This window comes from Elgaria multicarinata, chromosome 14, assembly GCF_023053635.1.
Source record: "Elgaria multicarinata webbii isolate HBS135686 ecotype San Diego chromosome 14, rElgMul1.1.pri, whole genome shotgun sequence".
Taxonomy (NCBI): Eukaryota; Metazoa; Chordata; class Lepidosauria; order Squamata; family Anguidae; genus Elgaria; species Elgaria multicarinata.
In genome coordinates this window covers 26,711,624-26,728,557 of record NC_086184.1, presented here as the reverse complement: position 1 = coordinate 26,728,557, position 16,934 = coordinate 26,711,624, and the positions used below count along the sequence as shown (strand labels likewise).

The window sequence follows — 16,934 nt, the reverse complement described above, 5'->3', positions numbered from 1 at the left end:
GAAACACCCCCACCCCCACCCCCACCCTCACGGCACCTTCACGGCCGTTCCATTTCAAAGTGAGTGGCATGCAATGCGGACGCGTGCTTCTGATGCAGGCATGCTACTAAGACATTAACAGGCTAAAAAAAGAACCAACCCCAAAAAACCGGGGCGGGGGCAGGAGGGGAGAATTAAAAAGAGAAATTAAGCATTAGCTCATTAAGGATATATAAAGAGAAATGATGCAAAAGCTCGTTTTTGGAGCAGCACTAACACAGACTGATTACAAACTAAATTGTGCTATATATCCGTATGTATAATATATATATATATATATATATATATATATATGTATATGTATATATATATGTATATAAAAAGAACATCATTTAGTAAAGAATGGCACTGGTTCGAAGGAATTGGGGCTTCTATCTCGGTTCCTTTTAGTCCACAGTGAAAGTGTAGAAATGCAGGCGTGGCCCGGTTGCCTGGGCAATTTGTGACACTAGTCGGTGGCTTGACCCCCTCCCCCCCTCCCCTTGCACCCGCTCACATACGCTTCTTGGCTTCCCTTTTTTAACATCCTCCGAGCCGGATGCAAATGGAGAAGGATTTGCAAAGCGGTGTAGCCCCAGCCGTAGGAAGGACAGAGACAAGCCTGGTCCATCTCGAGTTGTTTTTGTGGAAGTGGGGGGGGACCAAAAATTCCACCTTCTGCCTTGCCTCTCGGTCACAAGTTTGGAAGTTCCCTCTTCTAAACTCTCGAGGAGAAAAAACACACCCAACCAACCGCAGTCCTTATTTAAGGATCCTCTTCTCCTGTTGATACCATAAGGCGCATGGCAACAGGCAGGTGGTCTGTTAGTCCTGCCAACTGGGTAATAAAACTGAACTCTTCCACTTCCTGCAGAGGAACGACAAAAGGAAAGCTTTTAAAGATCCAGTGAGGGGTATTGGGTGTCCTCTTCCCCACTTTGGAGGCTTCATGTGCCTGCATTTGCACATTAGACTGCCAGCTATGTGGGTTTCAGTGGGCCTGTTCAGACAACACGCTAAGCCATGGTTAAGTCTGCTAACTCTTTTGCAGTAAATGGTTAGTGAGTGGGTTTAAACCTTGGTTATGTAGCCACGGTAGTTAGGAATGTTTCACATGACACACACAGCCATAATGTTTAGCTCAAAATGCTTAACCATCGTGGCTTAACATGTTATCTGTGCCTTCCTCCAAAGAGCTCAAAGACACACACAAAATTTCTTCCACTAACCAGAGAGAGAGAGAGAGAGAGAGAGTGGCCGAAGGTCATCCAGTACTTGCAAAATTCTTCTCATCCAAATTTCTCCCAGGCTCTGAATAGACTGGTTTGATTTCCAAACTGGAACCAATACACTAGAAATCCTGGCTTGGATCCATTACTTAGCCATACTTAGGCTGTGTTTGTACATAATGCTAACCCAACATATGAGTTGCTGAATTTTGGATGATTGTGTTGTGCGAACCCAGCTGCCCTAACAAAAAATGGTTTGCTAACTACGAACGACCCAGAAAGAGAGCCCATGAAGTATTGTTGGGTTGTGAACTCTTTTGCCATCAGCCCTCCCACCGTTGGAATGTGGCCCCCAAGAACTTCTCCAAAAATTGAATTTGGACCTGGGGCTCAAAGAGGTTCTTCACTTCTGCTGTAGGACCCTGCTGAAGGTAGATGGTGAACTGTGGGAAGATCTGTGGGTGATTTTCAAGGATTTCTGCATCCCCAGGGGTCAACAAGAGCTACGACAAAAAGCCTCATTTTCCTCTTAGACTGTTAAAATTAAGAAAGATTGCGGGGAGAAGGGGAGTAGATATATGAGTTGGAATTCCCCCCACATTGTTCTACACCTTTCCCCACAACCACTGATGCTTTGGTCATTTCCTTGCTTCTGTGCCGTTTTCCCCCCACATACTGAAAGGTTGAAATTAAAATATGCTGGTACATTTAGCCCTGCCTCTTTTGCCTCTGGCCCTGCCCCATTTCCTATGGTCCCACCCACTCATGGAATGTAGCCCCCAAGAGCTTATTTTGGCTTGAAAGAGGTTTGACTCGCCCTTACCCCACCCCGCTATTTACTTATTGAAACATTTCAGCTTGTTTGATCCGCTTTCCAGCGTCTGTAGCCACTTACCACTTTCCACTCCAGATACAGCCCTTCTTCGGTGTAAAGCATGTAGTCGATTCTCCTCCCGTTGCCCTTCAGAGCTGCCTTCCTTCCTTTCTGGCTTGAGGAATGGGTCTTGCTGGTGGGAAAAACGAGGAAACCTTTCCGCCCTTCTTCACTCTCCATCGTCCTGGTTCACAAACACACACAGATCCTTTGATTAAACGTCAGTCCTATGTTTGTCTCGGCACCCGTTTTGACAAAATCAAGTGGTGCACGGGGGAAGAAGCGGAAGACATTTACTGCAAACAGGGTCGGTAGAGGAGCCTCTCTAATAATAATAATAATAATAATAATAATAATAATAATAATAATAATAATAATATGCAATATAAACCAAATGCATAAAACTGATTAAAAGAGCATATAAAACCAATACAGTATTAAAATAGCTATCAGAACATCTTAAAATTCTTAGGTTTAACATTCATCTGGGTAGGCCTGCAGGAAGAGATTAGTCTTTATGGCTGTCTTAAACTTAGAGAGAGTGTTAAGTTGACGAATCTCCTCCGGCAGGCCATTCCACAGTCTGGAGACAGCAGAAGAAATGTTCCTCTGGTGTTTTAGTTGTATTTATCTGTTTACATTATTACCCTAACAGTTCTCTTCTTGCAAGACCCCCAAGGCGTCTCACATGGTCCTCCTCCTGTTCTCCATTTCACCCTCACAACAACCCCGTGGGGTAGGCTGGGCTGAGAGTCAGTGAGTGGCCTAAATTTGCCCAATGAGCTCCCGTGGCTGAGTGGGGACTAGAACCTGAATCTCCCGACTCCCAGTCCAACACTCTAACCACTACACCACACTGGATCTTCACAAGAGTTAAAGGAGCTGAGCACCCAGCCCAAGGTTTATTGCCACCTCCTCCACCCACACTTACTTGCTCACTCGGCTTTATGACCAATGGGCCAGTCGCTTCCTCACTTGCTCCTCTCCCGCTGCAGCTGCCCCCGCCGCCCCCCGCATACTCCCTTCGCCCTGTTTGGCCCACATCTTAATGGTGAACTGTCCAGAGAGCCTCTGCTCTTGGGCAGTATACAAATGTAATAAATAAAATAAAAAGTGGGCAGGCAACAGCTGTGGCCATGGCAGCAGGGAGGCCGTGGCATGCCCTCCTGGTAGAGGCAGGAAGACCAATGCAATTCGCACCTCTCCCTGCTCCGCTGTCTGATGGCGGCGCATGTCCCTGCCTAATGATAGGGCCAGGCCCGTGGGCACCCCACCCTCAAGTAAGTCAAGTGCTGCCCGGTCAGTTATTTGGCTTTTCGAGACTAGATCTCTGGTCTCCCGAGACCCAGTCCAACACTAACCACTAGGCCACACTGGTATTGTTTGTGGTTGGCGATTTCCAGTGAGTGGTGCAGAACCACGGACTGGAATATGGACGGTGTATCAAGTACGTGCTTTTATTCTCGCGCAGTGAAGCCTTTCCCCCTCGTGCGCTCCTTGTCGCGTTGGTGGGGAGAGTGACAGCACACTCCCTGGCCCCGATGCACTGCTGACCCTTACTCTGCTGCCCTCCATGCAATGGGGCTGGACGTCTGCAATGGGCAGCCAGTTCCACTTGTCAACGTTCCCCATTTACAAAGTACAGGTTCTGAACCCACGTGAAGAGACAGCTCCCCATTGCACAGGTTCAGCCCCAAAGCTTGGAAAGGCTGCGGCTGGTGGGCACACCCTTGCTCCCTGCCCCTTGTATCCTAAGCAAAGCACAAGGAGTTGCAGTGGAGGTTGGTGGCTCCCATGTCAGAGGGTCTGTGAATCCACTCTGGGGTTCCGTCAGAACTCTAAAGGATCTATCCAAGGTGCTGAACCCGGTTTTTTTTTGGTGGGGGGGCAGGACGTTGGGTTTAGCACCCTGACAGAAACTTAGAATGGAATCACAGCCCCTTTGATGTTGCATCCATCCGCCTCCACTGACCACAGGGTCGAAGCATCAGGGCTTTTTGATTAGCAGGGACCCTGACATCATTTGCCAATCCTTCTCAGACTTCCCTGTTCCCTCTGAGCTACCCTCACAGAAGTTTGGGCTGAAGAGGGAGGGGGGAATGGATTTTCCCAGGAGCATTCCCAAAGCCCTATGAAGAGAGACTGAAAGAACTGGGCATGTTTAGTCTGGAGGAGAGAAGATTGAGGGGAGACATGAGAGCACTCTTCAAATACATGAAAGGTTGTCACACAGAGGAGGGCCAGGATCTCTTCTCAATCCTCCCAGAGTGCAGGACACGGAATAATGGGCTATGTTACAGGGAGCCAGATTCCGGCTGAACTTCAGGAAAAACTTCCTGACTGTTAGAGAGGTACGACAATGGAATCAGTTGCCTGGTGAGGTTGTGGCCTCTCCCACACTAGAGGCCTTCAAGAGGCAGGTGGACAACCATCTGTCAGGGATGCTTTAATGTGGATTCCTGCATTGAGCAGGGGGTTGGACTTGATGGTCTTGTAGGCCCCTTCCAACTCTACTATTCTATGGTTCTGTGATTCTATTGTATCATTGTGAGCTACCCCTGTTGTAATGCAATGTATTTTGGAGGTGGTTTGGTCTTAAATGGGCATTGGAGGCCCAGGAGATGAAAAGTGCTGGAATTGGTTTGTCAATATGGACCAACACAGCTGCTTGCATTTTTGCACTCTTCTTGAGGGTGTGGCTGGAGGGACTGTCATGGTGAGCGCTGGCACTTCAATTTTTACCACCATGTACGAGGGGAACATCTCAATGGGGCTACTCTTCATGAGTTAACAGATGTGCAGAACAACCTTTCAGAGGCGTGTTTACCCAGAAGTAAGCCCAAGTGAGTCCAACTTACTTGATTTATTTGAGAGTAAGTTGAACTTACTCTCAAATAAATCTATATAGGACCAAAGGATTAAGGTGATTGATAGTGAAGGTAATTAACCAATAATGATGGGCTTATTCTTCAAATGTTATTTCTGGACTTTGAAGTTTTACTTGGACTTTGTGAGTAGAACACAGATTGATCCTCCAATATTTAGAAATGAGAGAGAGAGATTGAGATTTTCCACAAAAAGAAAAGAGTCATAATGTTTGAAACGTCATGATTCCATGTCAGGAAAATTAGAAATACATGAAAATAATTGCTGCAATTGATTCTCATTACCCAGGCATTATCAAATCTTTAAAATGTAAGACCCCATTTCAACATGTTCCAGAGTCTTATCTTATCTCTAGAGACCTAATGAATTGATGCCTGCTTGCCGCTTCTGATTAATTTCAGTATCGAGGAATCAATAGTTATCAATCGTCTCCAGATGGGTATTTTTAATTACAAAGAGGGGAGGTTCGCTTTTGTTCAAATTGGGGACTGCTGTCTAATTAATAGTCTTCAATAGCACCGCTGAAAGGCCGTTCCTCAGCCTACTCGGGGAAACAATGGCTGAAATGCTCATTTTCCAATTTAACAAAGAGCGTTGGCTCCGACGGAATTGACCTCTCTTGAAACACCAGCAAATTATCTCCACTTCATAACAGCAAATTAAATAAGAAGCGGTGAAAAGTGCTGAAGCCTGCTCAGCACATGTTGCACTAAATTTATGTGAAAGGCAGCTGCGTTTCACAACTATCCCTTATATAGGGATGGGCAGGAAGTAGATCCCCTGATGTTGTGGACTTCAACTCCCATCATTCCCAACTATTGGCCATGCTGGCAAGTGGTTCTGGCAATTGACGTCCAACCCACCTTCTACCCACTCCTGCCTTACATCAAGCGGTGGATGTAAGGTCTTCTGGAATCCTTTCCCAAGTTGATGCCTTTGCCAAGGAATCCCTCTGCATGTTTGTAATGAGGGAGAGACCACAGGGGCTTCAGAGCTGGAAGGGGGGCAGGAGAAGTGCCTCCATTCTCCCCCCACCATCCCTGATGTGGCAAGGACAAGCCCTACTTGTTTTATGTAGGGTGACCCTATGGAAAGGAGGACACGGCTCCTGTGTCTTTAAACAATTGCATAGAAAAGGGAATTTCAGCAGGTGTCATTTGTATATATGGAGAATCTGGTGAAATTCCTTCTTCATCAGAGCAGTAAAAGCTGCAGGAGCCCTGTCCTCTTGACCAGATACAAAAGAATCAGAGCTGTGGGGTGGGCAGAAACATATCAGAGCCAGGAAAATCTTGTTCTGGCAGGATCCCAGGCCGAAAAGGAAGCATTTTATTGAACTTCATGTTCAGGTGGCCTGGGTGGTTGGAGCCAGTCCAGAGCCTGAGAGCACCGCCAGGAAGATGCTTCAAGCTCCAGTTCTGATAGTACACCACACAGGGCAAATAGAAATAAAGATGAGTGGATCTAGGCCCACCAGCTCCTGACCCTCGGAAATTTTCTGCAGTGGTCTGGATCTCCCAAACTGAGCTAGTTATGAGTGTGCTGATGGTGGAATGTGGGAGGTGGGAAGCAAAAGACATAAGAGTAGACCTGTTGAAATCAATGGGACAAGTTAGCCATGAGCAACTTAAGTCCTGTTGATTTCAATGGGTCTACTCTAGCATGGCTTGAAGTCTAGATTCTGTGCTGACCCAATAGATTTTGGGGCCTGAGATGGAGAAAAAGATGGCATCCCCCCTCCTGTTCAGTGTACAAAGACTGACTAGACCAGCAGTTGAAGTTTTCTAACATTGGGGATGGGACAGCATCCTTTGCCACACTTGAAGGCAGCAGGCTAGCTGAGGGGAAGCAGGGCAGGCGGTGTGGTGCACAGCACTCTCCTCCAATGCCTCACTGCCACCTCCCAGCATCTGCCGCCTGAGGCAGTTGCCACCTCCCAGCATCTGCCGCCTGAGGCAGCTGCCACCTCCCTGCATCTGCCGCCTGAGGCAGCTGCCACCTCCCAGCATCTGCAGCCTGAGGCAACTGCCACCTCCCAGCATCTGCCGCCTGAGGCAACTGCCACCTCCCAGCATCTGCCGCCTGAGGCAACTGCCACCTCCCAGCATCTGCCGCCTGAGGTAGCTGCCACCTCCCAGCATCTGCCACCTGAGGCAGCGGCCTAATTTTCCTCATCTGTATCCAGCCCGAGGGATGGCTGAACAAGTAACAAACCAGTAACAAGTAAATTCCTGGAAACAAACCAGAAGAAATAAAAATTCCATTTTCGCAATTGCTAGAGATTCTCCTAACACCACCTTGAAGCTCAGATCACCTCATATCCTGTTTGTTTGTTTGTTTGTTTGAATGGGGGAGATGTGCATCTCAGGATGCTTTAGAATTTCGTTTGCATCACTGGTGTTTTTGAGGTTACTGTATCCCTGAGAGATGGCTGAGGGTGCTGGGTTTTGTTTTTGCCTCTGTGACATATCTCTTCATCGCTCTGCAGCCTCACCTGCTGCCCCCGCTTCCTCATCTGAAAAATCCACGTGGGAGGAGTTACCTCACGATGTTCTCGCCTGAGCTTTACTTGAAGTGTGGGAAGCCTGACAGATAGCACACACCCCTCGGCCACCTTGTAAACACTAGAAACCCTCCCCCCTTGAATTTCACCAAAATGTTCTGCTTCAAATTTCCCTCAAAAGCAATTTCTTTTCTATAAAATTGAATGAGAATGGGAACAAAAAATGCTGAAGAAAGACCTGGCACAGCACTCTTTTAAATCATGATAAAACTGAGTGATAGACATAATAAAAGATAGAGGCTGCTCTTTTGTACAATGGTATGGCATTAAGTGAAAGAAACAGAAAGCAAGTATATCCTAGGTTTGTGAAAATCTAAATTAAACGGGCTCTTTTTCTCTTTGAACCAACGGTATCCTATTAATCAAGGCAGAGGTGAAAGCACATTGTATCTAAGAAGGAACAACATTTATTGATCTTTTTAATAAGGAAACAGGTCCATTTAGTCACTCTCATTGATGTATTTAATACTGTGGTCTCTTTCAATTTATTAATAGGTTCCCAGAGGTTGGTGCTGGAAGTCTAATGGAAGTCTAATTTATTGGGCTCTTTCCAGAACTATTGATGCCAATATGAGCAAGGTGATGAATTAGTTTTTATACCTTGACCAAATTTCATTATTGAAGGGTTTCCGCGTGGGTCTATTTTAAGCCTAATTTGGTTTGTCAATGACACTAGCAATTTCATACAGGTATTTGTGAGTGCCTCAGTTCCTTTGATTTTTAAAAAGATGATAATATAGAGCGTCATCACATGGGGAAAATCGCGTTTCCTTACCATCACTTCTCCGCCCGCGCTTTTGTCTCTCATCACTTCCTCTTTTGAAAGAGGAAGTAAACAACGTTCCCATGGCCCATTCAGTGGGCCGTTTTGATTCTGCTGCTTCTCTTTCACACAGCAGCAGATAGCAGCAAGTTCTGTCTCAAAAATAATTCGGTTTTACCTGGATCTTTTTTTTTGCAGGAAGTGTGTGTCGGGATGCAGATGGTGTTGTGAATAAGAGCCCCAAAAATCCATGAGTGCCCCCAGTAAAGAGCATGCAATGAAATGCTTGTCTGATGACACCCATAGTTTTAAAGCTGTTAGACAATGTATCAGTTGTGAACAGGCATTTTAAAGGCTAACTGAATGAGGTTTCTGAATGACAGAGGGAAAGTACACTTTGAAATATGTGAGAACTAATTTTAAAAAAATGCTACAGGGCACAGAGGTTTATGTGTTTACTTCTTTGCCTCTGGGCCTTCAGAATACTCCTGCTAATTTGTAGCATTAAAAAAATTAACATGCAGTCCTGTACATGTCTACTCAGAAGTAAGTCCCATTGAGTTCAGGTGGGGGCAGGATTGTCACATAAATATTAGCTCACATAGTGACCAAATGTATGTATTCTATATGACGTGGAGCAACAGAAGTGAGTTTTGGTTTTTGTGCATATCTCCCGGTGGAATAGAATTTCAGCCTTCCCAACCTGATGCTATCCAGATGTGTTAGACTACAATTCTTGGCATCCCTCAGCCAGCATGCTGGGGGATGCAGTCCAACACATCTGGAGAGTCCTCAGCTGAGAAAGGCTGGGATGTGTTTACAAAGCCCTAAATATGCCTACAAAGCTCGAAAGAACTAATGCCCAGGATACCTAGTAGACCACTTTCCCCCACGTACACCCAGTTGACCTGTGAGATCTTCCAAGAGGCCCTACTGGTCATTCTGCAACCAACGGAGTGTCTCCAGGTAACAGTATGTAAGCGGGCAGAGTTCAAGAGGTGGAAATTGTGGTGAGTTTCAAATGCCTCTTGAAAGCAACCTTGTTCACTATTTACTGAGCTGCAAATGGATCATGTCACTGCCCCGTTTAATAGCTGTTGGTGTACCGTTTTAAATTATTTATGATTTTATATTGTTTTTATATTGCATTATGTATACATTGAATGTGAGCCACTTAGGGATGGTTTAAAAATATTAAGCAGTAGGTGAGTAAAATAATGAATAAATAAATGTCTAATCCACTGGTCTTTAACTGGTAGCTCAGGACCGACAACAGATTATCCAGGCTTTGAGTGCATTTTTGTTGCATTTGCTGGTTGTTTTCTCCTCCCAAGCCTTCCAAAGAATTTTGCATTTCACTGAACTCTCTCCAAAATATGGCTTGGTTATGGATGCTATTTCCTTTCAGACCTAGAACTCTCCTCCTTTGCCTGCTCTATTCGATTTCAACTGTAAGCCTTCTGTGCAGCAATCCTATATTTTGTTTATATGTTTGCTTGTTAAATTTGTATCCTGAATTTCCAACGAATGGTGTTTAACAACAGCAATTAATCAGAAAGTAAAATACAGAAGAACAATAAAATAAATAAATAAATAAGAACAAGTCAATCTGATTTTAAATGCCAGCACTTTGAAACATCATCATGTTAGTGGTGTGTATTATAAGTCAAAATGCCAGCAGTTATATTGGCAAAAAAGTGAAATGATACATACTTTTGTAGGTTATCTGGAGTGCACACTTCTTCATCATATAGTCCTTCTGGGTCTAACAAGGTACCTACGAAAAGAAAGGAACACATCACTCAATGGTGGTCTTCTCTAGCTTGTAGAACCACCTTCTTAAGCTCCGATTCTATACTATTCTGCATCGGTATAGTATAGTTGAACTTCGGGCTATAGTAAACCCATCTTTTCTGTTCAGGATGAGACTTTGCCTAGCCAATGATATCCTTTCCTCACTCAGGCTTGTTCGGATCACCCCATCTCCCTGGGCCTGACCCATGCCTCTGACTCCCAATAGATCATAAAATCATAGAATAGTAGAGTTCAAAGGGGCCTATAAGGATACCCTTGGCTCAGGACTGTCTGACACCCATGTGGAATGAAATTCTGAGCAAATACATCTTATGGGTGTTGGGAGAAAGGGTGTCCATGGCCATGCAGCTTGAAGGCACTCACAAAGGGATCCATGCACAGCCTCATTCTCAAGGAAAGATGGGGGAGAAATTCATTCCATTTGCACTTTAATGTGAACTTACCCAATTTCACACTTTTGAAGTACAGTGCAAAATGAAACTCAGTAATCTTTTGAAATTCACACTTTTCTGGTTTTTTTTAATCTCCCACACTAGAGGCATTCAAGGGTCAACCACCTGTCAGGGATGCTTTAGGATGGATTCCTGCATTGAGCAGGGGGATGGACTCGATGGCCTTGAAGGTCCCTTCCAACTCTGCAATTCTATGATCCTGTTTTTGTTTTTGTTGTTGTTGCAATGGAGTTCTCCCATCAAAAGAGGTGTACAAAGATGTGAATATTAAGTAGCATAATGATAAAAAATGCATGGGATGAGGAAGATTGCTTGCAAAAAATGCTATTTTAGACAAAAATCTATAGAAAAATACACATATTAGGAGGAATGTGCACAAAAATGAGGAATTTTCATGCACTTTTTTTTTTTTAAAAAAAACCCTCAAGTTTGGGACTTAAAACTGGACAACTTTTCAAAGTTCAAGATGAACCAAATTTAAGATTGGGGGAACTGAGAGAAACCTAAATGGATGGATTTAGCCATCCCTATTTTCAAGCAACATTGTTATATTATTAATATTGCCCTCTGCCTTTCAGCAGGCAGATGTCCGTCGCTGGTGTAAAGTGCTGACGTCTGTTGCTGTGAAAAGCGATCCATGCGCCCGCTGAGGGGAAAGCACTTCTAAATCCTTTCAAAATGGGTCGCACGCTGATAACGACACTCGAGAAAGCACAGCTTGAGAATATTTAATTTCCATTATGGGCTGTTTCAGCAGCCCGCCCCGCTGCAGCGCATGCTTCCCGCAGAAAGTGGTTTGGCGCAAAACGCTCCCGTTGAGTTGGGTTGTTTCGTGCTAGCAGAAAATTAAAAGCACAGCAAGGGATGAATGTGGGGAGGGACTGCCTTCCTTCTAAGGTGTCCTCGGTGCGGTGAGAGATCCTTTCCATCTCATTCAGAGCTCACTAGCATACTTCATTTCCCAGTCTTCTCAAACCCAGGATGCTAGGCCCAGTTTAAATGGCATTGCAGTAGTATGGGAATCGCCAATCCTGCGGTTTCCCCTGCATTGCTAAGCTAGCATATAAAACCATGGCCTATAGTTTTTAATATTTTTTTTTTAATATAGAATCATAGAATAGCAGAGTTGGAAGGGGCCTACAAGGCCATCGAGTCCAACCCCCTGCTCAATGCAGGAATCCACCCTAAAGCATCCCTGACAGAGGGTTGTCCAGCTGCCTCTTGAAGGCCTCTAGTGTGGGAGAGCCCATGACCTCCCTAGGTCATTGGCTCCATTGTCGTACTGCTCTAACAGTCAGGAAGTTTTTCCTGACATCCAGACGGAATCTGGCTTATGACCCCTGAGGGATGCACGCCAGCAGATACGCAGCCACACATGAGGGGATAGGAACTCTGATGAATATGCGCTACTGTGCAGAGATATGTTCGTTTAAAAAAGAACAAAAAAGCTTGGCGATGCTGATACCCATGCACATGCCCCTCACAGCTGATTGGGTGTTTGCTGAGCCTGGCAAACGACCTTGCAAAGGAGGGGGGCACAGTGCAAATGTTATTCGCAATGGAAGCGAGAGAGCCAGAAAACCTGTGACGGAAGCAGTCAGGGATATTCCAGGAAAACTGAGAGGTGGAGCTGAGATCACCATGGGAGCAGGTGGACGTCATGTACCCTGTTACTGACAACTGCAATACAATCCTGCAGTAAATGGCTGGTGTAGACTCCTCCCCACCAAGTGCAGGAAATGCAAAAATGGGCTCAAGTTGCAGGAAGCCAAATTCCGGCTGGACACCAGGGAAAAAAATCTGATGGGAAGAGCACTACAACAATGGAACCAATGATCTAGGGAGGCTGTGGGCTCCCCCACACCAGAGGCCTTCAAGAGACAGCTGGACAACCCTCTGTCAGGGATGCTTTAGGGTGGATTCCTGCATTGAGCAGGGGGCTGGACTTGATGGCCTTATAGGCCCCTTCCAACTCTGCTATTCTGTGGTTCTATGATCTAGCCAACACATGTCTCTGCCAAGCCAGAACATCACAACTTACCAATTGCCCACGATTTGTCCTCCCCTGGACCGAGGCGGCAGGGGTCCTTGTAGCGTGTAAAGAAGGAGTGCTGCTGTTCCAGCTTGTCATCTGCAGGGAGAATAAAATGGTCAAGTGTCAAGTGAGGCAAGATCAGGGACAGGCCTGTGTTTGAGAGGGAAGAGGGGCCACGCAGCAGCAGACCAAACCACTTGCCCAGACAAGTCCTTATTGAACCTGGATATTTAGAAGCAATTCTACCCTCTTCTTTTCCACATACATTTCTATTTCTCTTACTTGCTCCTATGAAGAGATATTTAGATACCTCCTCGGGGTTGATCTTCTCATGAGAGTCAGACTGTGAGTCCAACAACGCCTTCTCCTAATTGCATAGTGTGTAGCTTTGGTGTATGGGTCTGGTCCCAATTAGGATTGGGACCACTGCACACCAGGAGGGAAGGGTTAATCTCCCCCTCCTCACAGCCCAGGTTTCCTAAGGAATTCCCCCTCCCCTCCCCCTGAAAACAGAAGAAAAGAAGCCTCCATGGACTTCAATGGAGACAATCCCCCTCTTTTTTTAAACTCTCCCCTAATGGGGAGGGTAGAATTTAAGGTGGGGAAGAGGGGCAAGTTTTAATTCTCCCCTCAAAGTACACACTGGTCCCAATCCCCACACTCCCTAAAGTAAAAAATAAATAAACCCCCCATCCTAAAGTAAATAAAATGATCAGGTGAGCTACAGGCAGTTAATGTAACATTAATGTAATGAAGCAGGTGACGCTCCGGTGGTCAAAAATGGTCAATTCCGTAATTTATTGCTGCAGGAAGGAGAGCAGGAGAATGATTCTATTTTTCTCCTTCATGCATAAAAAGGTTTTGGACCGTTTCTATGCTCACCTCTACATTTGGGGCCGTCATTTGTACAGCCAAGTTTCCCATTCCAATCTGCTGTAAATCTAATCCTGCGCGAATAATTTCCCTCCGTACAGCCTGATAAAACTTCAGAATTTCATTTTTGCTTCTCTCAGGGGAACCCTCCCAAGTGGCTGCCACTGGCACTAATGATGTCATTTGTCACTGTCTATTGTCAAGGCAACACAATCCATAAATGTGGGGCTTTAGAAAAAGAAGTGGGGGGGGGGGGAGAGAGAAAAGAACCTCAACTGTTCTAAAGCTAAAAATAAAATAACACTTGGAAGGTTAGGCCAAGTTTGATCACGTAGCTAGAACGCACATTTCTGCCTCTCCCATCTTCCTTCACAGCAAGTTTGGGGATCCCTGCGTCCTTGAGCTAACGTGGTCCACCTTTTCAGTCCTCTCCTTCCTGAAGCCATACCCCTATAAATGATAATGTGGGGCTGCCCATCGCTAGGAAATCTCGGTCTGTTTTGACTCCAGTTCCAGGACTCAATTTGCGTTTACGAGGCAAGCTGCAGGCTTTTCCCCAAACCCCAGGACCATTTTTTCCTGCACCTCCCCCCACCCCCGAGATTCTGCAATTTGTGCACCTTTCTGAGCAATATGTGCAAATGTCTGAGCAATTTGCGCAAATTGCTCAGACATAGCAGTTTGTTCAGAAATTTGCGCAAATTGCAGAACCTGCAGGGAAAAGTGCGCAAAACACCCGTAAAATCCATGAGTTGGCCTGACTCACTGCAAACTGAGTTGGGCACCATAGTGAGAACTAGAACTAAATTTGGGGTGGGAGCTGAACTTAGGAAAAGCAGTCAAACTCCACACTCCTAAACAGATTTCTCTGACATTCCTACTATAATCGTTCTGGGGCAGTAACCCAGAGGGGCTCACTTGGCACCTGCACCGTGCTCTTTTCTGCACTTTTTATTTCTCCAAGCTTTTTAGCTTTTCAATTTTTTATTTTTTTATTTTAAATGTGCTGGTGCATTTTTAGATCTTTGCACTGCTGGCTTTTACCTTGATTACTACTTTGGTTTTATTCTGTTCTCAACATATAGTTTTGCTATATTATTGTATTTTATGCTTTTCAGTTTCTTCTTGTGAACTGCCCAGAGAGCTTTGGCTAATGAGCAGTATACAAAGGTAATAAATAAATTTTAAAAACTCACAAATAAAAATAAATGTATTATTTATTTGTGAAACTTATATAATAAGTTATATAACTAAACATAATAAAATCCCCAAGAGGTTCACATATAAACATTAAAAATTGTGATTAAAATACAATATTTTAAACAATCCCAATTATAATAATAATACAGAGAAGTACAAGGAGCAGTAAGATGGAGCCGTATGATTAATTTAATTAATTTAAATTAGTTTAAAATTTACATATAGGGATCCATGGGTGTGTTGCTCATTTCATAAGTGCTATCGATGGCGCCATGTCTCACCTGATGAGCAATTGTCAAAGTTGAGATCACCGCAGAGTACATCAAATGCCACCAGCTCCTCTGGATTGGCTGTGCTGGAGGAGGAGGTAGATTTTCTGAAATCAGCCAGCCAATCCTGAAGCAGATCCAGTTGTTCACATCGAACAGTAGTGTCCCCTGCAGGAAATACAAGGCAAGGATGTGGGCACAGTTCAGGTTTAATGGTATCTGTTATGGTTGCTTCTCAAGCTACTGGTCCATAAGATCCAATTCTAAAACAGGCATGTAAGAATTCCTTCAAATGTAACGAATTTAAGAGAGGGCGAAGAATGTAAGTCATCCTTCCTCAACTTGGTGCCCTTCAGATGTGATGGACAAGAATGTCCATGCTGGCTGGGAATGATGGGAGTTGCAGTCCAAAACGTCTTGAGGGCACCAGGTTGGAGAAGGCAGATGTAAGAATTTTGTAAGGTGGGATTAAAAGCACTTTCAATGTAAGCCAATGGTAAACATGATAGCTTAATATACTATTTGAGCTAAAGGGAAACCGTGATGGTGTAACATATTACTTTTTCAGTAGTACTGAACAAGAGAAGCAGATTTATTGGCAAGAGATGAACAGATAATGCAGTCTTGAGACTGCCAGGAGGCAAGCAGTAATCTATATGGGACAGTTATGAAGCTTGATGTATTTCATCTTTTGGTGCAAAAAGAGCTGATGCAATTTCAGGTAGAAGAAGAGGGGATTCCTCTGAGAAGAACAATATAAAAAGTAGTGCTGTGCTGAAAGTTTTGATTATTCCATTTTCAGCATTTCGTGAGGGGTGAGGGAAAAATGAAAACTCTGGTGAAGGAGGCTGGGAGAGGTGAGAATTTTGGGAACTCCTTCTTCACACAGCAGATAGTTAAATTATGGAATTCACTTCCACAAGGTGTAGTGATGGCCACCAATTGGATGGCTTTAAAAGGGGGTTGGCTCCATTCCTGGAGGAGAAGGTCATCAAGGGCTCCTTGTCCTGATGGCTCTACGCCACCTCCAGTATCAGAGGCATCCCCTAGTTGGGGGACAGAGTTCTCTTTCACAGATGTCCTGCTTGTGGGTTTCCCCTGGGCTGCTGGTTGGCCACGATGTGAACATAACAGTGGACTAGATGGATCTTGGTCTGATCCAGCATGACTCTTTTTATGTTCTTGCTCTATAACTGGCCTATGTCTAGCTGGGTGATGAATCATAAGTACCAATAAGTGCAGCCCATGTGGTTTCCCCAGCCAAATCCTACTTTGGGTGGAGAGTCTTGGAAAGGAAGCTGGAATTTCACCATTCGCTTGTTTAGGAGGAGAAACCAGGGGGCTGCGTTCATAGCAGTATAGGAAGCTGCTTTATAATGAGTCAGACCCTTGGTCCATCTAGCCCAGTATTGTCGACACGAACTGGCAGCCACGGCTCTCCAGGGTTTCAGGTGAGATTCTTTTCCTTGCCCCACCTGGAGAAGCCGGGGGTCGAACCTGGCACCTTCGGCATGCGAAGCAGGAGCTGTATCACGCAGAGCTATGGCTCAGGCTCCTTGCTCCTCCTTCTAGGCCAAAGAGCTGACTGGCACAACCAGGGACTAATGAAACGGCTCCCATTCTGAAACCCAAATTGCTGTACTCACTGACCACCACATTTTGTACTCTTGGAAAATAGAGGGTGAATACAGGTGATAGTCTTGCCACATGGTAGCGTTTTCTACCATGTGGTTGCTTGAAGGAAATGTGGGGTGGGGGAAGCAGGGCCATTCCATCCCTCCTGCAGGAATCCTTAATTCCCCCCTCTTCCCTCCTCGTTCCTCTTTCCTTTTATGCCATGTCTTTTTAGATTGTATGCCTATGTGGACAGGGGCTGTCTTGTTTTACTGAATATATGCAAGGCACTCTAGGAGTCTTTTTGGCCGAGGAGTAGGATAAACAAATAAAATATTATGGG

General features: G+C 45.1%; 1 protein-coding gene across 1 annotated transcript in view; it reads right to left on the bottom strand.

The window, feature by feature from the left end:
* Positions 1–510: 510 nt before the first annotated feature.
* Positions 511–16,934, bottom strand: part of SMPD3 (sphingomyelin phosphodiesterase 3) — a 120,699-nt gene continuing 104,275 nt past the window's right edge. The window contains exons 4-8 of the mRNA XM_063140954.1: positions 14,990–15,145; positions 12,642–12,731; positions 10,047–10,110; positions 2,143–2,305; positions 511–886 (exon numbers count right to left, since the gene is read on the bottom strand). Coding sequence (XP_062997024.1) covers positions 785–886; positions 2,143–2,305; positions 10,047–10,110; positions 12,642–12,731; positions 14,990–15,145 — 575 coding nt within the window. The 3' untranslated portion in view covers positions 511–784. The remainder of the gene's footprint in view (positions 887–2,142; positions 2,306–10,046; positions 10,111–12,641; positions 12,732–14,989; positions 15,146–16,934) is intronic.